Source organism: Oncorhynchus kisutch, linkage group LG6, assembly GCF_002021735.2.
Source record: "Oncorhynchus kisutch isolate 150728-3 linkage group LG6, Okis_V2, whole genome shotgun sequence".
NCBI classification, from domain to species: domain Eukaryota; kingdom Metazoa; phylum Chordata; class Actinopteri; order Salmoniformes; family Salmonidae; genus Oncorhynchus; species Oncorhynchus kisutch.
Window position 1 is genome coordinate 18,814,221 of NC_034179.2, and position 26,817 is coordinate 18,841,037.

At 43.9% G+C, this 26,817-nt stretch overlaps 1 protein-coding gene across 1 annotated transcript in view; it reads left to right on the forward strand.

Annotated features, from left to right (window-relative positions):
• tnksa (tankyrase, TRF1-interacting ankyrin-related ADP-ribose polymerase a) overlaps nt 1-26,817 on the forward strand; it is a 194,058-nt gene that overhangs the window by 13,414 nt on the left and 153,827 nt on the right. The window contains exon 3 of the mRNA XM_020485009.2: nt 21,772-21,867. Within this exon, the coding sequence (XP_020340598.1) occupies nt 21,772-21,867 (96 nt within the window). The remainder of the gene's footprint in view (nt 1-21,771; nt 21,868-26,817) is intronic.

Below are 26,817 nucleotides of genomic sequence, written 5' to 3' on the forward strand. Positions count from 1 at the left end.
CAGGCGTGTGTGTGGAGGGTGGAGGTCACTTTGTATTTTGTTGGTTTACAGTATGAGGGGGAAGGTGGTGTTGCTGTTATACAGAGTGCTGCACAGGAGCAGCTGAGCCCCCCTCTCACTTTCTTTCTCTCTCAATTTCAAATAAATTCTCTCTCAATTTCAATTCTCTTGTTCGCTCGCGCTCGCGCTCTCTTCTCTCCTCTCTCCCCTCTCTCTGATGTGTGACAGATAGGCAGTCTGCATGCAGGTCAGGGAGGTTGTCAGACGAGCGCCTATGAATCTTTAGTACCCCATCGGCATAATTTCCCCCTTGCCACAACCCCTATCCCAACCCCCCTCAATCTCTCAACTTCCCTCTCCACCATCACGCCACCCCCCCAACCCCCCCCTTTTCTAGCTACTAGCCAACATTGCAGTATATCTTTTTGGGGGTGTTAATGTTAAAAAAATATTTCTTGTATTACCTACAGCCGAATATAACCTTTGGACATTAGATCGGTTGTCCCTCAACAGAGGTTTGAGCAGAAATTCAACTTCCCTGACCTGGATCCTTTGAACTTCCTGAGGCAGCTCTATTCACCACGGGGGCTAAACTAGACAACCTCATGGCGAAGATCTCCTTCCAGACATACATCAAGCACTGTAAACACAATTTCTTTTTACTGAATCCTGTTCTCTCTCTGGATATATTGGCCACATCCATTTAGCCAGCGGGGTTCTCTGTCCATAGCGCGAACAGGAAGAAAAAACATGATTAACAACTGTATGAATGTGGTAACATACAGTAACTTAAGTCCTTTTGTTTTCCCGATCTGGAATACCTCACCATCAAATACAAACCGCATTACCTCCCGGGATGATCATTTTCTTAGGTCATAATCACTGCCGTGTATATTACCCCCCAAGCTGGCACCGCAACGGCTCTAAAGGAACTATACTGGACTTGTGCAAACAGGAAACCGCATGTTCTGAGACCACATTTTAGTGTAGCTGGGGACTTTAATAAAGAAAACTCTACCGACATTCTATCAACACATCTCCTGTGCTACACACGCATCACGTAACCTGGATCATTGCTACTCTCCCTTCTGGGATGGCTACAAGGCCCTTACCTCCCTTTGGTAAATCGGATCACTCCTCCATTCTGCTCCTCCCCACCTATAGGCCGAAACTTAAACTGGAGCACCCGTGGTGAGGACTGTTCAGTGTTGGTCTGACCAGTTGGAATATGTTCTTCAAGATTGTTTTGATCACGCCGACTGGAAATGTTCAGGGTCGCCTCTGAGAATAGACATATGCACTGACATATGTCAAGATTGTTGTTCCCACTGTGACATTTTAGAATTTATCCAAACCAAAAACGTGGATAGGAGGCAGCATTCGTGAAAAACTGAAAGCGCAAACCACCATATTTAACCATTGCAAGTTGACTGGAAACATGGACAAACAGACCAGTTATGACCTCTGTAAGGCAATACGAGGCAAAATGACACTAGAGGGACAAAGTGGAGTCACAATTCAATGGCTCAGACATTCCCCAACCAGAAACCGTGGATTGATGGCAGCATTCGTGTGGAACTGAAGGCGCGAACCACTGCTTTTAATCAGGGCAAGGTGTCTGGTAACATGACTGAATACAAACAGTGCAGCTATTCCCTCCGCAAGGCTATCAAACAAGCTAAGCGCCAGTACAGAGACAAAGTAGAATCTCAATTCAACGGCTCAGACACAAGAGGCATGTGGCAGGGTCTACAGTCAATCACGGACTACAGGAAGAAACCCAGCCCAGTCACGGACCAGGATGTCTTGCTCCCAGGCAGACTAAACAACTTTTTTGCCCGCTTTGAGGACAATACAGTGCCACTGACACGGCCTGCAACGAAAACATGCGGTCTCTCCTTCACTGCAGCCGAAGTGAGTAAGACATTTAAACGTGTTAACCCTCGCAAGGCTGCAGGCCCAGACGGCATCCCCAGCCGCGCCCTCAGAGCATGCGCAGACCAGCTGGCCGGTGTGTTTACGGACATATTCAACCAATCCCTATACCAGTCTGCTGTTCCCACATGCTTCAAGAGGGCCACCATTGTTCCTGTTCCCAAGAAAGCTAAGGTAACTGAGCTAAACGACTACCGCCCCGTAGCACTCACATCCGTCATCATGAAGTGCTTTGAGAGACTAGTCAAGGACCATATCACCTCCACCCTACCTGACACCCTTGACCCACTCCAATTTGCTTACCGCCCAAATAGGTCCACAGACGATGCAATCTCAACCACACTGCACACTGCCCTAACCCATCTGGACAAGAGGAATACCTATGTGAGAATGCTGTTCATCGACTACAGCTCGGCATTCAACACCATAGTACCCTCCAAGCTCGTCATCAAGCTCGAGACCCTGGGTCTCGACCCCGCCCTGTGCAACTGGGTACTGGACTTCCTGACGGGCCGCCCCCAGGTGGTGAGGGTAGGCAACAACATCTCCTCCCCGCTGATCCTCAACACTGGGGCCCCACAAGGGTGCGTTCTGAGCCCCCTCCTGTACTCCCTGTTCACCCACGACTGCGTGGCCACGCACGCCTCCAACTCAATCATCAAGTTTGCGGACGACACAACAGTGGTAGGCTTGATTACCAACGACGACGAGACGGCCTACAGGGAGGAGGTGAGGGCCCTCGGAGTGTGGTGTCAGGAAAATAACCTCACACTCAACGTCAACAAAACTAAGGAGATGATTGTGGACTTCAGGAAACAGCAGAGGGAACACCCCCCCATCCACATCGATGGAACAGTAGTGGAGAGGGTAGCAAGTTTTAAGTTCCTCGGCATACACATCACAGAAACTGAATTGGTCCACTCACACAGACAGCATCGTGAGGAAGGCGCAGCAGCGCCTCTTCAACCTCAGGAGGCTGAAGAAATTCGGCTTGTCACCAAAAGCACTCACAAACTTCTACAGATGCACAATCGAGAGCATCCTGGCGGGCTGTATCACCGCCTGGTATGGCAACTGCACCGCCCTCAAACGTAAGGCTCTCCAGAGGGTAGTGAGGTCTGCACAACGCATCACCGGGGGCAAACTACCTGCCCTCCAGGACACCTACACCACCCGATGCTACAGGAAGGCCATAAAGATCATCAAGGACATCAACCACCCGAGCCACTGCCTGTTCACCCCGCTGTCATCCAGAAGGCGAGGTCAGTACAGGTGCATCAAAGCTGGGACCGAGAGACTGAAAAACAGCTTCTATCTCAAGGCCATCAGACTGTTAAACAGCCACCACTAACATTGAGTGGCTACTGCCAACACACTGTCAATGCCACTGACTCTACTCCAGCCACTTTAATAATGGGAATTGATGGGAAATGATGTAAATATATCACTAGCCACTTTAAACAATGCTACCTTATATAATGTTACTTACCCTACATTATTCATCTCATATGCATACGTAGATACTGTACTCTATATCATCGACTGCATCCTTATGTAATACATGTATCACTAGCCACTTTAACTATGCCACTTGGTTTACATACTCATCTCATATGTATATACTGTACTCGATATCATCTACTGTATCTTGCCTATGCTGCTCTGTACCATCACTCATTCATATATCCTTATGTACATATTCTTTATCCCCTTACATTGTGTATAAGACAGTAGTTTTTTTTTGAATTGTTAGTTAGATTACTTGTTCGTTATTACTGCATTGTCGGAACTAGAAGCACAAGCATTTCGCTACACTCGCATTAACATCTGCTAACCATGTGTATGTGACAAATAAATTTGATTTGATTTGATTTGAGATGTATGTGGCAGAGACCACAGACTATCACGGTTTATAAAGAGAAAGCCAGCCACGTCGTGGACCCCTATGTCTTGCTCCTGGAATAGCTAAACACCTTCGCCCGTTTTCAGGAAAACTTGATCGAGCCACCAACGCTGGCTCATGAGGACTGTGTATTCTCGTTCTCGGTGGCCGCATATGTTTACCATCGCAAGGCTGCCAGCCCAGACAGCATCCCAAACTGCGTCTTCAGAGCATGTGCACACCATTGTTCCTGAATCCAAAAAAGCAAAGGTAACTGAATTAAATGAATATTGCCCCGTAACACTTATTTACTTCTGCCATCATGAAGTGCTTTGAGAGGCTAGTTAAGGACCACATAACCTTAACCGGCAACCTAGACCCACTACAATTCCGATTTAAAAACTCAACAGCTCCACTGACGACTTAATTACTGTTGCATTGCACACTGCCCTATCCCACATGGACAAGAGAAATACGTATGTAAGAATGTTGTTCATCGACTACAGCTCAGCCATCTACACCATAGTTCCCTCCCAACTCATCACTAGCTCAGGGCCCTGGGTCTGAACCTCTCCCTGTGCAACTGTGTTCTGGACTTCTTGATAGGCCGACCCCAAGTGGTGAAGGTAAACAACACCTCCGCCACGCTAATCTTCATCACGGGGGCCCCAGAAGGGTGCATGCTCAGCTCCCTCCTGTAAATGTTCACCCATGACTGCGTGGCCACGTATGTCGCCAGCTCAATCATCAAGTTTGCTGACGACAACAGTGGTCGGCCTGATTAACAACAATGACTAGACAGCCTAGAAGGAGGAGGTGAGGGTCCTGGCAGAGTGGTGCTAGGAAAATAACCTCTCCCTCAATGTCATCGAAACAAAGAAGCTGATCGTGTATTACAGCAGAAAGAGCACACCCCCATCCACATCGACGGGGGCCGCAGTGGAGAGGGTCAAAAGCTTCAAGTTTCTTGGCACTGTTACGCACGCCTCTAGGAAGAGGGAACGCAACACCCTGCTACAACTCAACTCCCTGTGGTGTGAGAGGTATGGGACTGTAGGTGCGAGTAAGGATGACAAAAGGCAGAGAATTTACAGTTTATAAGGAATTTATTCCGTCACACGGTAATAAGGGGGAAAGGGGCTGGACGGAACCAAAGCAAAGAAAGTAAATATCAAAGCCCCTTCTCCTATCTTACCTGTCTAACCACTACTTATCTAACTTAGCACCCACCACCTGGTGCACTAACTAAAATACAGGGTCTTACCTAGTGTGCCTAGACAGTGAATATACTTCAGGTATATGTATGCCTCTTACCTAAGCACTCCCTAGGTGCCTTCGCCCCTGGGAACAAATGAAACAGAATTATCCAAAAGGTAATTATACAATTTCAAGAATCAAAAACTCAGTTCTATTAGCACATCTTAGCACATATTTCAAATCAGTGGCTACAAAAATACTTAACCTGTCTCTGAGCCACAACCAAGACAGGACATCAAATCAGCTCTCTCTCAGCAACAACCACAGAACATAACCATCTCTGTTAGCAACAACCAACATAATGACACTCAGCCATTAGCCTCCTCTCAGCAATGATCTCTTTTTTTTCCTGAGCAACAGAACACTGTTTTTTATATAGCTTCAGAAGGCATTGGTAATTGGAGACAGCGGGGTCAGCTCTCCAAATAGCCATGGAGTTGACCAATCAGCTGCTGGGGGGGATTTCAGGAAGCCATCCTGAAACACACACCTAACAAACCACAACACAGAAACTGGGCGCACATCACTGACGACCCAAAATGGTCCTTTCATACACAGTGTGGTAAAGAAGGTGCAAAAGCGCCTCTTCAACCTCTGTAGGCTGAATAAATTTGGCTTGGTCAATAAGACCCTCACAAACTTGCACCATTGAGGATCCTGTCGGGCTGTATTACCACCTAGTACTGCAATTGAACTATCTGCAACCACCGGGCTCTCCAGAGGGTGGTGCAGTCAGCCCAATGCATCATCGGGGGCACACTGCCTACCCTCCAGAACATCTACAGCACCTGGTGTCACAGGAAAGCCAATAAAATCATCAAGGACCTTAGCCATTCAAGCCATGGGCTGTTCACCTCGCTACCATCTAGAAGGCGGAGACAGTACAGGTACATCAAAGCTGGGATGGAGAGACTGAAAAACAACTTCCAGTTCAAGACCATCACACGGTTAGAAAGTCACCACGAGCCGGCCTCTGCCCAATACCCTGCCCTGAACCTTAGTGTCTGTTACTAGCCTGCTACCGCCCGATACCATACCCTGCACCTTAGAGACTGCGCTGCCCTATGTACAGGGCAAAGCTAAGAGTATGCCAAGAGTGTGCAAAGCTGTCATCAAGGCAAAGGGTGGCTAAAATATATTTTGATTTGTTTAACACTTTTTTGGTTACGACATGATTCCATGTATTGTTTCATAGTTTTGATGTCTTCACTATTATTCTGCAATGTAAAAAAAAAAAAAAAAAAAATTGGAATGAGTAGGTGTGTCCAAACTTTTGACTGGTACTGTATTTACTTCACAATTTCAACCATTTTTACTGAGTTATAGTTCATTGTAAGGAAATCAGTCAATTGAAATAAATATGGTTGGGCCTGTCAATCAGAATGAGATTTTCCCCACAAAAGGGCTTTATTAGACAGATATACTCCTCAGTTTCATCAGCTGTCCGTGTGGCTGGTCTCAGACGATCATGCAGGTGAAGAAGCCAGATATGGAGGTTCTGGGCTGGCGTGGTTACACTTGTTCTGCGGTTGTGAGGCCGGTTGGACATACTACCAAAATGATGTTAGAGGCGGCTTATGGTAGAGAAATTAACATAAAATTATCTGGCAACAGCTCTGGTGGACATTCCTGCAGTCAGCATGCCAAATGCACGCACCTTCAAAACTTGAGACATCTGTGGCATTGTGTTGTGTGACAAAACATCACATTTTAGAGTAGCCTTTTATTGTCCACAGCGCAAGGTGCACCTGTCTAATAATCTTGTTTAATCAGCTTCTTGATATGCCATATCTGTCAGGTGGATGGAATATCTTGGCAAACGAGAAGTGTGCACTAGCAGGGATGTAAACAAATTATATTCTTGTTCCGTATTAGAGGTCGACCGATTAATCGGAATGGCCGATTTTCAAGTTTTCATAACAATCGGTAATCTGCATTTTTGGACACTGATTAAGGCCGATTACATTGCACTCCACGAGGAAACTGCGTGGCAGGCTGACTACCTGTTATGCGAGTGCAGCAAGGAGCCAAGGTAAGGTGCTATCTAGCATTAAACTTATCTTATAAAAAACTATCAATCTTAACATAATCCCTAGTTAACTACACATGGTTGATGTTACTAGTTTATCTAGCGTGTCCTGCGTTGCATATAATCGATGCAGTGCCTGTTAATTTCTCATCGAATCACAGCCTACTTCGCCAAACGAGTTATTTAACAAGCGCATTCGCAAAAAAAGCACTGTCTTTGCACCAATGGGTACCTAACCATAAACATCAACGCCTTTCTTAAAATCAATACACAAGTATATATTTTTAAACCTGCATATTTAGTTAATATTGCCTGCTAACATGAATTTCTTTTAACTAGGGAATTTGTGTCACTTCTCTTGCGTTCTGTGCAACAGAGTTGGGATATATGAAGCAGTTTGGGCCGCCTGGCTCGTTGCGAACTGTGTTGACCATTTCTCCCTAACAAAGACAGCCAACTTCGCCAAACGGGACGATTTAACAAAAGCCCATTTGCGAAAAAAGCACAATCGTTGCACGAATGTACCTAACCATAAACATCAATGCCTTTCTTAAAATCAATACACAGAAGTATATTTTTTTAAACCTGTATATATAGTTGAAAGAAATTCATGTTAGCAGGCAATATTAACTAGCGAATTTGTGTCACTTCTCTTGCGTTCATTGCACACAGAGTCAGGGTATATGCAACAGTTTGAGCCGCCTGGCTCGTTGCAAACTAATTTGCCAGAATTTTACATAATTATGACATAACATTGAAGGTTGTGCAATGTAACAGCAATATTTAGACTTATGGATGCCACCCGTTCACTGAAAGAATAAACGCTTTGTTTTCGAAATGATAGTTTCTGGATTTGACTATATTAATGACCTAAGGCTCGTATTTCTGTGTGTTTATTATATTATAATTAAGTCTATGATTTGATAGAGCAGTTTGACTGAGCGGTGGTAGGCAGCAGCAGGCTCTTAAGCATTCATTCAAACTGCACTTTCCTGCATTTGCCAGTAGCTCTTCGCTGTGCTTCAAGCATTGCGCTGTTTATGATTCAAGCGTGATTAGGCTGGCAATACTAAAGTACCTATTAGAACATCCAATAGTCAAAGGTATATGAAAAACAAATGGTATAGAGAGAAATAGTCCTATAATTCCTATAATAACTACAACCTAGAACTTCTTACCTGGGAATATTGAAGATTCATGTTAAAAGGAACCACTAGGTTTCATATGTTCTGAGCAAGGAACTTAAACGTTAGCTTTTTTACATGGCACATATTGCACTTTTACTTTCTTCTCCAACACTTTGCTTTTGCATTATTTAAACCAAATTGTGTGTGTATGTATATATATATATATATATATATATATACATACATACATACATACATACATGCATACAGTGGGGAGAACAAGTATTTGATACACTGCTGATTTTGCAGGTTTTCCTACTTACAAAGCATGTAGAGGTCTGTCATTTTTTATCAAGGTACACTTCAACGGTGAGAGCCGATATCCATAAAATCACATTGTATGATTTTTAAGTAATTAATTTGAATTTTATTGCATGACATAAGTATTTGATACATCAGAAAAGCAGAACTTAACATTTGGTACAGAAACCTTTGTTTGCAATTACAGAGATCATACATTTCCTGTAGTTCTTGACCAGGTTTGCACACACTGCAGCAGGGATTTTGGCCCACTCCTCCATACAGATCTTCTCCAGATCCTTCAGGTTTCGGGGCTGTCGCTGGGCAATACGGACTTTCAGCTCCCTCCAAAGATTTTCTATTGGGTTCAGGTCTGGATACTGGCTAGGCCACTCCAGGACCTTGAGATGCTTCTTACGGAGCCACTCCTTAGTTGCCCTGGCTGTGTGTTTCGGGTCGTTGTCATGCTGGAAGACCCAGCCATGACCCATCTTCAATGCTCTTACTGAGGGAAGGAGGTTGTTGGCCAAGATCTTGCGATACATGGCCCCATCCATCCTCCCCTCAATACGGTGCAGTCGTCCTGTCCCCTTTGCAGAAAAGCATCCCCAAAGAAGGATGTTTCCACCCCCATGCTTCACGGTTGGGATGGTGTTCTTTGGGTTGTACTCATCCTTCTTCCTCCAAACACGGCGAGTGGAGTTTAGACCAAAAAGCTCTATTTTTGTCTCATCAGACCACATGACCGTCTCCCATTCCTCCTCTGGATCATCCAGATGGTCATTGGCAAACTTCAGACGGGCCTGGACATGCACTGGCTTGAGCAGGGGAACCTTGCGTGCGCTGCAGGATTTTAATCCATGATGGCGTAGTGTGTTACTAATGGTTCTCTTTGAGACTGTGGTCCCAGCTCTCAGGTCATTTTTCCAAGATGGCATAGCAGGGCAGACGTCTTTTGTCCTCGTCTTGTCGTGTCCCGTATATATATATGTATATATTTACAACTTTTTTCACATACCTTTTTATATATATATTTTTTTAATTTTCCATAAACTCATCTTCAAAACACTCTCCTGCAACCCACCTCACCAATTTATATTTATAAAAAAAGTATTATTTACCTCAAATCTGTAATCCTCCAAGAAGCTAGCCAGGAGCTAGCCAGAAGCTAATCCAGAAGCTAATCAGAAGCTAGTTAGCTTCTTTACTGGCTAATCGTTAGTATTCAGCTAACCATGGTTTGTGGTCATCAGCTATCCTTTAGCTCGAAAATCTATCGCCAGTTTTGTACGGCGCAGCTCGGAACGGAACATACTGGACCAATTTTTCTCTCCATGTCCCTGGATTACAACCGCTAACTCTGGACATTCATACCTGGATCTCACAGCTAGCTAGTTGCTATCCGTGTGACTATCGGCTTTCGTCAATTCCGGAGCAAACATCAATTATTCCGGAGCTAGCCAGCTGAAGAGTTCCATCAATCACTCCTGGGCTACAATCACCTATCCGGACCCGTTTTACTGCCTACGCGGAGCCCTACCGGGCCTTCACAACTGGACTGCCGACGTTATCTACCCGAAGGAGTTATCCGGCTGGCTTCTCCGTCGCAACGTTACCTGAACGCCCATCTGCGGCCCGCTAACCGTTAGCTGTCTTATTGGCTGCTATCTGAATAGACAATCGTACAATTTATTCATTTTTATTATTATTATTTTTTCTTTTTCTTGGGCCTCTATAACTATATCTATAGTTTTTTGTTGTTGTGTGATTTGGATTAATCCCCTCTACCACACGGAACCCCACTAATCTACTGACGGAACGCAAGAGGTGGCTAATAACAGACCTCCATCCTATGCTAGCTTGCTACCGATGGCCTGGCTAGCTGTCTAAATCGCAGTGACCCCCAACCAACCTCTCTACTCACTGGACCCTTTTGATCACTCGACTAAGCATGCCTCTCCTTAATGTCAATATGCCTTGTCCATTGCTGTTCTGGTTAGTGTTTATTGGCTTATTTCACTGTAGAGCCTCTAGTCCTGCTCACCTATACCTTATCCAACCTATTAGTTCCACCACCCACACATGCAATGACATCTCCTGGTTTCAATGATGTTTCTAGAGACTCTCTCTCTGTTCATCACTCAATACCTAGGTTTACCTCCACTGTATTCACATCCTACCATACCTTTGTCTGTACATTATACCTTGATGCTATTTTATCGCCCCCAGAAACCTCCTTTTACTCTCTGTTCCAAACGTTCTAGACGACCAATTCTTATTGCTTTTAGCCGTACCCTTATTTTACTCCCCCTCTGTTCCTCTGGCGATGTAGAGGTGATTCCAGGCCCTGCAGTGCCTAGCTCCACTCCTATTCCCCAGGCGCTCTCTTTTGACGACTTCTGTAACCGTAATAGCCGTGGTTTCATGCATGTTAACATTAGAAGCCTCCTCCCTAAGTTTGTTCTATTCACTGCTTTAACACACTCTGCCAACCCGGATGTTCTAGCTGTGTCTGAATCCTGGCTTAGGAAGCTGACATTTTAATCCCAAACTACAACATTTTCAGACAAGATAGAACTGCCAAAGGGGGCGGTGTTGCAATCTACTGCAAAGATAGCCTGCAGAGTTCTGTCCTACTATCCAGGTCTGTACCCAAACAATTTGAACTTCTACTTTTAAAAATCCACCTCTCTAAAAACAAGTCTCTCACCGTTGCCGCCTGCTATAGACCGCCCCCAGCTTCAACCAAGATCTCAGCGATCACTGCCTCATTGCCTGCATCCGTAATGGGTCAGCGGTCAAACGACCTCCACTCATCACTGTCAAACGCTCCCTGAAACACTTCAGCGAGCAGGCCTTTCTAATCGACCTGGCCGGGGTATCCTGGAAGGATATTGATCTCATCCCGTCAGTAGAGGATGCCTGGATATAAAAAAAAGCCTTCCTAACCATCTTAAATAAACATGCCCCATTCAAGAAATGTAGAACCAGGAACAGATATAGCCCTTGGTTCTCCCCAGACCTGACTGCCCTTAACCAACACAAAAACATCCTATGGCGTTCTGCATTAGCATCGAACAGCCCCTGTGATATGCAGCTGAACAGGGAAGCTAGAAACCATTATACACAGGCAGTTAGAAAAGCTAAGGCTAGCCTTTCCAAGCAGAAATTTGCTTCCTGCAACACTAACTCAAAAAAGTTCTGGGACACTGTAAAGTCTATGGAGAATAAGAACACCTCCTCCCAGCTGCCCACTGCACTGAAGATAGGAAATACTGTCACCACTGATAAATCCACCATAATTGAGAATTTCAATAAGCATTTTTCTACGGCTGGCCATGCTTTCCACCTGGCTTCTCCTACCCCGGTCAACAGCACTGCACCCCCCACAGCAACTCGCCCAAGCCTTCCCCATTTCTCCTTCTCCCAAATCCATTCAGCTGATGTTCTGAAAGAGCTGCAAAATCTGGCCCCTACAAATCAGCCGGGCTAGACAATCTGGACCCATTCTTTCTAAAATTATCTGCCGAAATTGTTGCCACCCCTATTACAAGCCTGTTCAACCTCTCTTTCGTGTCGTCTGAGATTGCCAAAGATTGGAAAGCAGCTGCGGTCATCCCCCTCTTCGAAGGGGGGGACACTCTTGACCCAAACTGCTACAGGCCTATATCTATCCTACCATGCCTTTCTAAAGTCTTCGAAAGCCAAGTCAACAAACAGATTACCGACCATTTCGAATCTCACCAAACCTTCTCTGCTATGCAATCTGGTTTCAGAGCTGGTCATGGGTGCACCTCAGCCATGCTCAAGGTCCTAAACGATATCTTAACCGCCATCGATAAGAAACATTACTGTGCAGCCGTATTCATTGATCTGGCCAAGGCTTTCGACTCTGTCAATCACCACATCCTCATCTGCAGACTCGACAGCCTTGGTTTCTCAAATGATTGCCTCGCCTGGTTCACCAACTACTTCTCTGATAGAGTTCAGTGTGTCAAATCGGAGGGTCTGCTGTCCGGACCTCTGGCAGTCTCTATGGGGGTGCCACAGGGTTAAATTCTTGGACCGACTCTCTTCTCTGTATACATCAATGATGTCGCTCTTGCTGCTGGTGAGTCTCTGATCCACCTCTATGCAGACGACACCATTCTGTATTCTTCTGGCCCTTCTTTGGACACTGTGTTAACAACCCTCCAGGCAAGCTTCAATGCCATACAACTCTCCTTCCGTGGCCTCCAATTGCTCTTAAATACAAGTAAAACTAAATGCATGCTCTTCAACCGATCGCTACCTGCACCTGCCCGCCTGTCCAACATCACTACTCTGGACGGCTCTGACTTAGAATACGTGGACAACTACAAATACTTAGGTGTCTGGTTAGACTGTAAACTCTCCTTCCAGACCCATATCAAACATCTCCAATCCAAAGTTAAATCTAGAATTGGCTTCCTATTTCGCAACAAAGCATCCTTCACTCATGCTGCCAAACATACCCTTGTAAAACTGACCATCCTACCAATCCTCGACTTTGGCGATGTCATTTACAAAATAGCCTCCAATACCCTACTCAACAAATTGCATGCAGTCTATCACAGTGCAATCCGTTTTGTCACCAAAGCCCCATATACTACCCACCATTGCGACCTGTACGCTCTCGTTGGCTGGCCCTTGCTTCATACTCGTCGCCAAACCCACTGGCTCCATGTCATCTACAAGACCCTGCTAGGTAAAGTCCCCCCTTATCTCAGCTCGCTGGTCACCATAGCATCTCCCACCTGTAGCACACGCTCCAGCAGGTATATCTCTCTAGTCACCCCCAAAACCAATTCTTTCTTTGGCCGCCTCTCCTTCCAGTTCTCTGCTGCCAATGACTTGAACGAACTACAAAAATCTCTGAAACTGGAAACACTTATCTCCCTCACTAGCTTTAAGCACCAACTGTCAGAGCAGCTCACAGATTACTGCACCTGTACATAGCCCACCTATAATTTAGCCCAAACAACTACCTCTTTCCCTACTGTATTTAATGTATTTATTTATTTTGCTCCTTTGCACCCCATTATTTTTATTTCTACTTTGCAGATTCTTCCATTGCAAATCTACCATTCCAGTGTTTTACTTGCTATATTGTATTTACTTTGCCACCATGGCCTTTTTTTGCCTTTACCTCCCTTATCTCACCTCATTTGTTCACATCGTATATAGACTTGTTTATACTGTATTATTGACTGTATGTTTGTTTTACTCCATGTGTAACTCTGTGTCGTTGTATGTGTCGAACTGCTTTGCTTTATCTTGGCCAGGTCGCAATTGTAAATGAGAACTTGTTCTCAACTTGCCTACCTGGTTAAATAAAGGTGGGGGGGGGAAAAAGTAAAAAAAAATTGACCAGGTCATGCCGTGTAGTTCTGTGCTGATCCCTCACCTTCCTCATGATCATTGATGCCCCACGAGGTGAGATCTTGCATGGAACCCCAGACCGAGGGTGATTGACCGTCATCTTGAACTTCTTCCATTTTCTAATAATTGCGCCAACAGTTGTTGCCTTCTCACCAAGCTGCTTGCCTATTGTCCTGTAGCCCATCCCAGCCTTGTGCAGGTCTACAATTGTATCCCTAATGTTCTTACACAGCTCTCTGGTCTTGGCCATTGTGGAGAGGTTGGAGTCTGTTTGATTGAGTGTGTGTGGACAGGTGTCTTTTATACAGGTAACGAGTTCAAACAGGTGCAGTTAATACAGGTAATGAGTGGAGAACAGGAGGGCTTCTTAAAGAAAAACAGGTCTGTGAGAGCCGGAATTCTTACTGGTTGGTAGGTGATCAAATACTTGTCATGCAATAAAATGCAAATTAATTACTTACAAATCATACAATGTGATTTTCTGGATTTTTAGATTCCGTCTCTCACAGTTGAAGTGTACCTATGATAAAAATGACAGACCTCTACATGCTTTGTAAGTAGGAAAACCTGCAAAATCGGCAGTGTATCAAATACTTGTTCTCCCCACTGTATAAAAATCGGCATCGGCTATTTTTGTTCTTCCAATAATTGGTATCGGTATCGGCGTTGAAAAATCATAATCGGTCGACCTCTATTCCTTATATGTTCCGGACTTTGGCATTGCTCGTTCTGATATTTCTTTAAAAAATAAATATAATTTTTGGGACTGTGCGTATTGACTTCTAGGTATTATTACTGCACTGTTGGAGCTAGAAACACCTGCGATAAAATCTGCAAATCTGTTTACAGGACCAATAAACGTTGATTCGATCTCTGCTCTGCCTACAGCGAACACAGCAGTGTCTGAGGGCTTCCCTGCATATTAATCTCTGTTACAGGACTGAGAATGCTGCTATGGCCCAGCATATATCTATTTTACAGAGGGCTCCTTTCATTGGATTTTAATTTTCCTCTCTCTTCCTCAAAGGCTTTCTCTTTCTCAGTGTCTCCCCCCTCCTTTAGTTACCAGTCTAATAGGACAGGAGAGGATGTGGAGGAGAATGTGATTTGGTGCAGAGCTAAATCACATTTGTGTTGAGGAATGAGTGAGTAACGTCACCGATGTGGAAGGAGAGGGAGGCAGACTGACATGGGCCGCCATTTATCCAAGTGATCATCTGAGTGCCGATGTTTGAGAAAAGCTACTGCCACTCTGCTCGCTTCAGTGAATAAGTATGATGACAAATGGCTCTGAAAGCTAGCACCCACACACTGTTAGGCTGTGTAGAATTATTATTTTATTTATTTGAGGACTGAGTAGGAGTTGTTTTCAACCTAACCTTTTATGTTTTTCTCTCCCTGCCTCTCCCCTGCTCTCTGCCTCTCTCCTGCTCTCTGCCTCTCTCCTGCTCTCTGCCTCTCTCCTGCTCTCTGCCTCTATTCTGTGTGTTTTCTTCAGCGTGTAAGCCTTGGTAATACAGAGAGCAGTGTCAGTGCAGGATGTGTGTGTGTCCTTGTTTTTGAAAGAAACACCATTTTTGTGTCCATTTTAAAATAACATCAAATTGATCAGAAATACAGTGTAGACATTGTTAATGTTGTAAATGACTATTGTAGCTGGAAGAAATCTATTCAGAACAGCGCAAACTGTCCCTAACCAGAATAGAAAGAGGAGTGGGAGGCCCCGGTGCACAACTGAGCAAGAGGACAAGTACATTAGAGAAACAGATGCCTCACAAGTCCTCAACTGGCAGCTTCATTAAGTAGTACCCGCAAAAGTTGCAAAGCAGAGTTGCAAAGAAAAATCCATATTTCAGATTGGCCAATTATAATAACAATTAAGATGGACAAAAGAACACAGACACTGGACAGAGGAACTCTGCCTAGAAGGCCAGCACCCCGGAGTCGCCTCTTCACTGTTGACGTTGAGACTGGTGTTTTGCGGGTACTATTTAATGAAGCTGCCAGTTGACTTGAGGCATCCGTTTCTCAAAATAGACACTCCATAGAAAATCTGCCGTTTCCAGCTACAATAGTCATTTACAACATTAACAATGTCCACACTGTATTTCTGATAAATTTTATGTTATTTTAATGGACAAAAAATTAGCTTTTCTTTCAAAAACCAGGGCATTTCTAAGGGACTCCAAACTTTTGAACGGTAGTGTATACACACACGTGTACAGTACCAGTCAAAGTTTGGACACACCTACTCATTCAAGGGTTTTTCTTTATTTGGACTATTTTCTACATTGTAGAATAATTATGAAGACATCAAAACTATGAAATAACACACATGGAATCATGTAGTAACCAAAACAGTGTTAAACAAGTCAAAATATATTTGAGATTCTTCAAAGTAGCCACCCTTTGCCTTGATGACAGCTTTGCACACTCTTGGCATTCTCTCAACCAGCTTCATTAGCTAGTTACTTGTAATGCTTTTTGAACAGTTTTGAAGAAGTTCCCACATATGCTGAGCACTTGTTGGTTGCTTTTCACTCTGTGGCCCAACTCATCCCAAACTATCTTGGGTTGAGGTCGGGTGATCGTGGAGGCCAGGTCCTCTCATGCAGCACTCCATCACTCTCCTTCTTGGTCAAGTAGCCCTTACACAGCCTGGAGATGTTTGGTCATTGTCCTGTTGAAAATCCCGTATTTAGCCTCGTTATTGTTATGTAATTTTCTTGTTACTTTTATACATTTTTATTTTACCTTTTAGTTTTCTTAACTTTTCTTAGAACTAGGACAGAATAATTTATAACGGACTTTTTCAGATCCCCTTATTTGTATGGGACACTTTTAAATGTGCCTTTAGAGGCCATGCAATTCAGTACTCATCTATAAAACAAAAGCAATTTAGATCAAAAGAGTCCATATTAACAAAGGAAATTGAAGGACTAACAGAATAGTTAGTTAGCAATAAAAACTACTATAGAGGCACAGAATACTTTAGAGGAAAAACAAAAGGAAATGGAGGAACTTACTCTAGAAAGATCCAGTGTAATATATTATAAAAATAAAGTGACCTGGATGGAAATGGGGAAAAATGCAGCAAATTCTTTTTCAATCTTCCATATAGAAATTCTACCAAAAAAATGTATTGAAACTAGTTAGAAATGATGGAGTCACGCATGATTCACGCATGATTCACCAAATGATATTTTGAAAGAGGAAGTAAAGTACTTTAAGAATCTGTTTTTGTTTGTCTCCTCCATCTCCACTAACTGAAGCTAATTGTATGGATTTTTTTCCTAATAATAATGTAAAATTAACATCTGTACAGAAAGGCCAAATTATAGAGGATGAACTTCTTGACACAATTAAAGCCTTTAAGGCTGGGAAAACCCCAAAACTCCAGGGCTGGATGGCATACCAGTGGCAGTATACAAAACTTTTTTGTTGATATACTCAGAGGACCATTAGCATGTTTTAACCACTGCTATATAAATGGTAGATTATCAGACACGCAAAGAAGGTCTGATATCATTATTCCTGAAACAGAACTCAAGTGGTGTATATATAAAGATCCAGTCCATTTTAAAAATTGGAGACCTCATACACTTCAGTGTCGTGATGCAAAAATCCTAGCAAAATGCTTGGTGCACAGAATTTAAAAAGTATTGTCAGATATTATTCATCCTAATCAGACAGTTTTTTTTACATGGACGATACATTGGAGATAATATAAGACAAGTACTGGAAACAATAGAACAATATGAAATATTGGGGACACCATGCCTGGTTTTCATAGCTGATTTTGAAAAGGCTTTTGATGAAGTATGACTGGAATTTATATATAAACATTTTATTGCCATCGAAATGTTAGCTGTTAAAATTAGATCAAACAATAATATTAAGGGACTAGAAATCCGTGGGTTAAAAACTAAGGTGTCATTGTACGCTGATGATTCATGTTTTCTTTTAAAACCACAATTAGAATCCATCCATGGCTTCATAGAGGATCTGGATACTTCTGCTATCCTCTCTGGATTAAAACCAAATTATGATAAGTGTACTATCACATATTGGATCACAAAAAAATGCAAATTTTACTTTATCATGTAGTTTAGCAATGAAATGGTCTGATGGAGATGTGGGCATAGTCTGTATTTAAATCGCGAAGAAATGATCTCACTCCAATAACTTTTTATAGAAAGTTAGCAAAAATAGATAAGATCTTGCTACCATGGAAAGGGAAATACCTGTCAATTTGTGGGAAAAATCACCCTGATGAACTCTTTATCACATATGACCTATTTGCTTATGGTTTTGCCTAGCGACATGCCTTTTAAATTATATGAACAAAAAATGTTACATTTTATTTGGAATGGCAAGTCAGACAAATTGAAAAGGGCCTATTTATATAACGAATATGAATTTGGAGGGCAGAAATGATTAAATATTAAAGCATTAGACCTCTCACTAAAGGCATCAGTCATACAAAGGTTATACTTAAATCCAAACTGGTTCTCTAGTAAATTGGTAGGAATGTCTCATGTTAAAAAAGGGCCTTTTCCCTTTATTCAGATTATACCTGCTCACTTTCGGTTGTTTGAAAAGGAAATCATCTCAAATATCTTTATTTTTTAAACAAGTCTTAGAAAGTTTGTTGCAATTTCAGTTTAATCCACCTGAAACGACAGAACAAATAATACAACAAATATTGTGGTTAAACTCAAATATACTAATTGATTTAAAAAAAACATATTTTTCAAATAAATATAATTTTTGTGAATGATATAAATAGGACTGGTGGAGTTATGTCACACATGCAGTTAACACCGACATATGGACATTTCTGCTCTACCCAAAATTACAACCAACTAATTGCAGCATTACAACAAAAATGGAAGAGGTAAGTAGAAGGGGAAAAATAAAAAGTAAGGAACTTGTATGTCGGCCCTGTTGTTAAAGAAAAGTGTGATAAATAAAAACATATACCAATTTAATTTAAGGACCAAAAACTGACAGCTGTGCCATATAAATTGCAAAATAGTTGGGAAAAGAGTTGAGATGTACCCATTCCATGGCACATGGTTTATGAATTGATACGCAAAACAACTCCAGATTCAAAACATTTTTTCAATTTAAATGACTATACAAAATTCTTGCAACCAATAGAATATTATATATATGGGGGATACAATCTTCCCAGCTCTGCAGATTCTGCTGTGAGGAGGCAAAGTCATTAGATAATTTATTTTGGTATTGTCCATATATAGCTTGTTTTTGCTCACAGGTTCAGGAATGGCTGAAGAGTTGCAACATTTGCATAGAACTAACGCTGCAGATAGCAATACTGGGTGATTTGAAAAGCCATAGTCAATCAATCAGTAATATAATAATTATTTTAGCAACATTTTTAATTTACCTTTTGTAGAAGCTATAAGATTAGAAAGATTCAGTACTTTTGTCAAGCATCACAGCACAGTTGAAAAATATATGGTAAATCCAAATCCAGAATGGATGGTGTTGAGAGATAGATGGGAGGAGCTGAAGGGTGGGACTGGATGGTGTTGAGAGATAGATGGGAGGAGTTGAATGGAGCTGAAGGGTGGGACTGGATGGTGTTGAGAGATAGATGGGAGGAGTTGAATGGAGCTGAAGGGTGGGACTGGATGGTGTTGAGAGATAGATGGGAGGAGTTGAATGGAGCTGAAGGGTGGGACTGGATGGTATTGAGAGATAGATGGGAGGAGTTGAATGGAGCTGAAGGGGGGGACTGGATGGTGTTGAGAGATAGATGGGAGGAGCTGAAGGGTGGGACTGGATGGTGTTGAGAGAAAGATGGGAGGAGTTGAATGGAGCTGAAGGGTGGGACTGGATGGTGTTGAGAGATAGATGGGAGGAGTTGAATGGAGCTGAAGGGTGGGACTGGATGGTGTTGAGAGATAGATGGGAGGAGTTGAATGGAGCTGAAGGGTGGGACTGGATGGTATTGAGAGATAGATGGGAGGAGTTGAATGGAGCTGAAGGGTGGGACTGGATGGTGTTGAGAGATAGATGGGAGGAGTTGAATGGAGCTGAAGGATGGGACTAATAACAAGATAACCAATGTAAAACATACAGGGTCTGTAAAATGTATAAAGGTTCAGAAAGTTTGAAATAACACAGTTACAAATATAAATAAAAATATATGGACATCAGAAATAGAGGAAGGACTAAAAACAAACAATATTTAACTATTGTAAAATAGATTGTGTCTGCAAAATGTGTATAAGATGTATAAACTGAAGGTAGAAGCCTAAGTGGCATTGTTTATTAGTTTACTCCAATCGGGGAAGGGTGGTAGGGTTTGCGGGGAATAATGAAGGTATATTCAAAAAAAAAGTATATCTACAGTTGAAGTTAGAAGTTTATATACACCATAGCCAAATACAACGCAGTTTTTCACAATTCCTGACATTTAATCCTAGTAAAAATTCCCTGTCTTAGTTAGGAGCACCACTTTATTTAAAAAATGTGAAATGTCAGAATAATAGTAGAGAGAATTATTTATTTCAGCTTTTTATTTCTTTCATCATATTCAAAGTGGGTCAGACTTTACATTCACTTAGTTTTTGGTAGCATTGCCTTTAAATGGTTTAACTTGGGTCAAAGGTTTTGGGTAGCCTTCCACAAGCTTCCCACAATAAGTTGGGTGTATTTTGGCCCATCCTCCTTACAGAGCTGGTGTAACTGAGTCAGGTTTGTAGGCCTCCTTGCTCGCACACGCTTTTTCAGTTCTGCCCACATATTTTCTATAGGATTGAGGTCAGGGCTTTGTGATGGTCACTCCAATATCTTGACTTTGTTGTCCTTAAGCCATTTTGCCACAACTTTGGAAGTATGCTTGGGGTCATTGTCCATTTGGAAGACCCATTTGTGACCAAGCTTTAACTTCCTGTCTGATGTCTTGAGATGTTGCTTCAATATATCCACATCATTTTCCATCCTCATGATTCCATGTATTTTGTGACGTGCACCAGTCCCTCCTGCAGCAAAGCACCCCCACAACATGATGCTGCCACCCCTGTGCGTCACAGTTGGGATGGTGTTCTTCGGCTTGCAAGCCTCCCCCCTTTTCCTCCAAACATAACAATGGTCATTATGGCCAAACAGTTCTATTTTTGTTTCATCAGACCAGAGGACATTTCTCCAAAATGTTCGATCTTTGTCCCCATGTGCAGTTGCAACCGTAGTCTGGCTTTTTTATGGTGTTTTTGGAGCAGTGGCTTCTTCCTTGCTGAGCGGCCTTTCAGGTTATGTCGATATAGGACTCGTTTTACTGTGGAAATAGATACTTTTGGACCCGTTTCCTCCAGCGTCTTCACAAGGTCCTTTGCTGTTGTTCTGCTGTTTGTTCCCCTCAGACAATCGCTGGGGAGATTAAAACGCTTCAACCTGGGAAGCATGGCCTTCTCTTCACTTCTCTTTTTATTTTCTCTCACCCTCCCTCCTCGGGATAGATGGAGAGAGGCAGGCAGGCTTTGATATTCTGCTCTCATACCTGTGCTGGAGTCACATGGTCGTGCCGTGTCGTCCTGCCTGTTTTTATAATCTGTCTTTTTCCCCTCCTCCGCAGCGTTCCGTTTGGGCTGTTGTTTTTTTCTGCTCTTGCTGCCAGCTGCCGCTCTGGTCCTCCGTTCTCAAGACACACCGCTGGTGTGCCATGTATGTTTATGTCTGCAGCATGCCGCGGGGCCAGAGAGTGCTAGCGGGCAGCAGTGGCAGTAGAGCTAGTTCTGGTGTTAGCAGCAGCCGTGGTCTGTGTCTGTCCCTGCCTGAGCTCAGCTACTGTCTGTGTTTCCCCTGCACAGTGCTGCTCCAGCACGGAGCTGACCCCAACATACGCAACACTGACGGCAAGAGTGCCCTGGACCTGGCCGACCCGTCCGCCAAGGCTGTACTCACCGGTAAGTGATAAGCTGCTTACTTTACCTCTCTCCCTCTATCTCTCTGTTTACCTATATTGCCCTCTTTTTCCCTCTCACCACCTCCACTGTAATCTTTCTCAATTCCTCTCTCGCCCTCTCCCTACCACTACCACTCTCACCTACATAGCTTTCTACCTACATACCGAGCGTTTTCTCTACCTCATGCACTCTATTCAATTCAAGGGGCTTTATTGGCATGGGAAACATAAGTTTACATTGCCAAAGCAAGTGAAGTAGATAATACACGAAAGTTAAATAAACAATAAAAATGAACAGTGAACATTACACTTACATAAGTCCCCAAAAAATAGACATTTGAAATGTCATATTATGTCTATATACAGGGTTGTAACGAACGATGTGCAAATGGTTAAAGTACCAAAGGGAAAATAAATAAACATAAATATGGGTTGTATTTACAGTGGTGTTTGTTCTTCACTGGTTGCCCTTTTCTTGTGGCAACAGGTCACAAATCTTGCTGCTGTGATGGCACACTGTGGTGTTTCTATCTACCTCCTCTAGCACTCTCTTCCTACGTACCTCTTGTCTACCTCTCTACTCTCCCAGAGATCTTAACCCTTTTACTTCTCTGCCTCATCCATCTTTAAATGTTTCATGGAGTTATCTGTCGGAGTTATCTGTTGATTGTGTATAGGAGTTGGTTGTGTGATGCGGTGGCTCTCTCACTCTCTCTCGTGCTCTCTCTCTCGCGCTCTCTCTCGCTCGTGCTCTCACTCTCTCCCGCGCTCTCTCTCTCTCTCTCTCTCTCGCGCTCTCTCTCTGGCTCTCTCTCTCTGGCTCTCTCTCTCTGGCGCTCGCTCTCTGGCGCTCTCGCTCTTTCTCTGGCGCTCTCTCTCTCTCTGGCGCTCTCTCTCTCTGGCGCTCTCTCTCTCTGGCGCTCTCGCTCTCTCTGGCGCTCTCGCTCTCTCTCTGGCGCTCTCGCTCTCTCTCTGGCGCTCTCGCTCTCTCTCTGGCGCTCTCGCTCTCTCTCTGGCGCTCTCGCTCTCTCTCTGGCGCTCTCTCTCTCTCTCTGGCGCTCTCGCTCTCTCTCTGGCGCTCTCGCTCTCTCTCTGGCGCTCTCGCTCTCTCTCTGGCGCTCTCGCTCTCTCTCTGGCGCTCTCGCTGTCTCTCTGGCGCTCTCGCTCTCTCTCTGGCGCTCTCGCTCTCTCTCTGGCGCTCTCGCTCTCTCTCTGGCGCTCTCGCTCTCTCTCTGGCGCTCTCGCTCTCTCTCTGGCGCTCTCTCTTTGGCGCTCTCTCTCTCTGGCGCTCTCTCTCTCTGGCGCTCTCTCTCTCTGGCGCTCTCTCTCTCTGGCGCTCTCTCTCTGGCGCTCTCTCTCTGGCGCTCTCTCTCTGGCGCTCTCTCTCTGGCGCTCTCTCTCTCTCTCTGGCTCTCTCTCTGGCTCTCTGGCTCTCTCTCTGGCTCTCTCTCTCTGGCTCTCTCTCTCTGGCTCTCTCTCTCTGGCTCTCTCTCTCTGGCGCTCTCGCTCTCTCTCTGGCGCTCTCGCTCTCTCTCTGGCGCTCTCGCTCTCTCTCTGGCGCTCTCGCTCGCGCTCTCTCTCGCGCTCTCTCTCGCGCTCTCTCTCGCGCTCTCTCTCGCGCTCTCTCTCGCGCTCTCTCTCGCGCTCTCTCTCGCGCTCTCGCTCGCGCTCTCGCTCGCGCTCTCTCGCTCGCGCTCTCCCTCTCTCTCGTTCGCTCTCACTCGTTCGCTCTCTCTCGTTCGCTCTCTCTCGTTCGCTCTCACTCGTTCGCTCTCTCTCTCTCGTTCGCTCTCTCTCTCGTTCGCTCTCTCTCTCGTTCGCTCTCTCTCTCGTTCGCTCTCTCTCTCGTTCGCTCTCTCTCTCGTTCGCTCTCTCTCTCGTTCGCTCTCTCTCTCGTTCGCTCTCTCTCTCTCTCTCTCTCTCTCGTTCTCTCTCGCTCTCTCTCTCTCTCTCTCTCTCTCGTTCTCTCTCTCTGGCGCTCTCGCTCTCTCTCTCTCGCGCTCGCTCTCGCGCTCTCTCTCGCGCTCTCTCTCGCGCTCTCTCTCGCGCTCTCTCTCTCTCTCTCGTTCTCTATCTCGCGCTCGCGGTCTCTCTCACGGGCCCTCTCGTGCGCACTCTCTTGCTCTCTCCCTTGCTGTCTCTCACGCTCTCTAATTCTCTCAGCGTTCAGCAACAGTCAGACTCCTCCATAATTAGGCTGTTCCATTCTGTTTCTGTTCTTTCATGCTCTTTCTGTTTACATGGGGTTACATCATATTCCCTAGCTGGTAAATAAAAGGAGAGAAATACAGAACAGAGAACTCTCCTAGGAAGCTTTCCACCCACCTTGTAAACAACGATCAGGGAGAGGATGATATCACATTTTGGTATGTGAGGCAGATGTGAATTGATTTGATAACAGTATTCAACACCATGACATCACACAGTATAGCGAGAGTAGCAAGGACTATTACACTCTGAAACCGTTTAGTAATCTAGAGTGTAGCATGCAAGAAGTGCAACCCACTCATCTGTTTGTCATTTGTTGGTGAATATGACAGGGACAGCAACTTCAGCTTTGATTGATTCATGTGTGAAGTCTGCTTATTAAACCGCGTGTGTGTGTGCATGTTGGGGCTTGGCAATATGGCCAAAATATCATCGTATTTGTCTTCTTTTTGACGGTATGGTGGTATTTGAATAATGAAAGTTAAGAGAAAAATGTGCTTAGTACTACTAACGTAAACTCACTCACTTTTGTCCATCGCCTTGGGCCGTACAATTGACCTTATTTTAGCGCAAAAAAAAACGTAATACTTCCAGGTCAACTGTAATATGAATACCACTATAAAGCACAATCTCTTCCCTTTCCAACAAAATCCGAGGAGACCTCCACGCTGCCTGTTTCTGCATGATTTACATAAGTGATGGAGCTTCGCCGGGCCTTTTTAAAAATGGCGGGTGGGGAGCGAAGCCTACGAAGTGAATAATGAAGTTTTCTTACAAGTGTATATGGTTAAGCATGATTTTAATCTGTGAGATTCCACCCCTGGTGGAAAGAGGCTGTACGGCACAAAATGAGATGCAAATGCGCACTGTACGTTACGTAGTGACACGTCACGATGTAACGTACAGTGTCAGAGGGGTCTGTTTTTTTTCATCTTTTCTCCAATACTGTTAGTCCATTACCATTACCATGTTCACACCCCGGAGTTTGATGCCAACACAGTCACTACAGTCCCATTCGTTTTCATTGCAGCCTCGTTTGAATGTCGCGGTCGCGCACATTTGTATGGATTGGGGTGAGTTTACATTAATAATAATACATGGGATTTATCAATGACCGTAAGTCACTTAAAGTGCATGGTAGTGCATGACCCTAGGATGGCAAGACATGTATTGCAAGTGGTTTGAATGGTCTTTCCCCTTTAAAAAAAAAGCTTTATACTGTTCAACCAAACTTCAACCAAAAACAATAGGAGGAGAAAACTGACGTAGTAGTCCTGTTTGAGGTTACAACTCCACCAGTGCTTGCTTTTTGCTTTTTTGCAATTTTTCTTCGTTTAATACGCTAACTTGTTTTCATTTACATACTGTGTCACGTTACTTTTTTGTTTTGCTATGCCTCATCCCCAGAAAGTTTTCCTTTATCAGAATAATTATTCTCCTCGACTGTATTTCCGGGTTCAAATGCAGTTCTTACATTCACCTTTAGAGGCCAGACTGCCGATTTCTGGTGGTCTCTATTTGGCAAACTCGCACTACCAAAGTTATTGACTCATTGTGCTAGCAAGTTAGCTAGCAGTTTTCCTACTGCCGATAGAAAGGGATGATTTCCATCATTTATTTCTGTATCATTACTGAATTATTTAATGTAACAAATCAAACTTTAAATACCGTTAGAGAAGGTACAGTACAAATCCACACTGGTGCTTGGATCAATGCAGGTACAGTACCAGTCAAAAGTTTGGACACACCTACTCAAGGGTTTTTCTTTATGTTTACTATTTTCTACATTGTAGAATAATAGTGAATACATCAAAACTATGAAATAACACATATGGAATCATGTAGTAACCAAAAAAGTGTTAAACAATTCTAAATATATTTTATTTTTGAGATTCTTCAAAGTAGCCATCCTTTGCCTTGATGACACCTTTGCATACTCTTGGCATTATCTCAACCATCTTCAACTGGAATGCTTTTCCAGCATATGCTGAGCACTTGTTGGCTGCTTTCAATTGGATTGAGGTTAGGGGATTGTGGAGGCCAGGTCATCTGATGCAGCCCTCCATCACTCTCCTTATTGGTCAAATAGCCCTTACACAGCCTGGAGGTGTGTTGGGTTATTGTCCTGTTGAAAAACAAATGATAGTCCCACTATGGGATGGCATATTGCTGCAGAATGCTGCCATAGCCATGTTGGTTAAGTGTGCCTTGAATTCTAAATCAATCACAAACAGTGTCACCAGCAAACCACACACACCACCACCTCCATGCTTCACTTTGGGAATCATACATGCGAAGATCATCCGTTCAACTACACTGCGTCTCACAAGCACGATGTGGTCGGAGCCCAAAATCTCAAATTCAGACTCATCAGACCAAAGGACAGATTTCCAAGGGGTCTAAGGTACATCGCTCGTGTTTCTTGGCCCAAGCAAGTCTCTTCTTCTTATTGGTGTCCTTTAGTAGTTTTTTAGCAATTTTTTTGCAATTCAATCATGACGGCCTGATTCACACAGTCTCCTCTGTACAGTTGATGTTGAGATGTCTGTTACTTGAACTCTGCAGCCTAAATAAGTGTTTCACAATCTGAGGCTGGTAACTCTAATGAACGTATCCTCTGCAGCAGAGGTAACTCCGGGTCTTCCTTTCTTGTGGCAGTCCTCATGAGCCAGTTTCATCATAGCGCTTTTTTGGTTTTTGCGACTGCACCCGTTGAGACTTTTAAAGTTCTTGAAATGTTTCC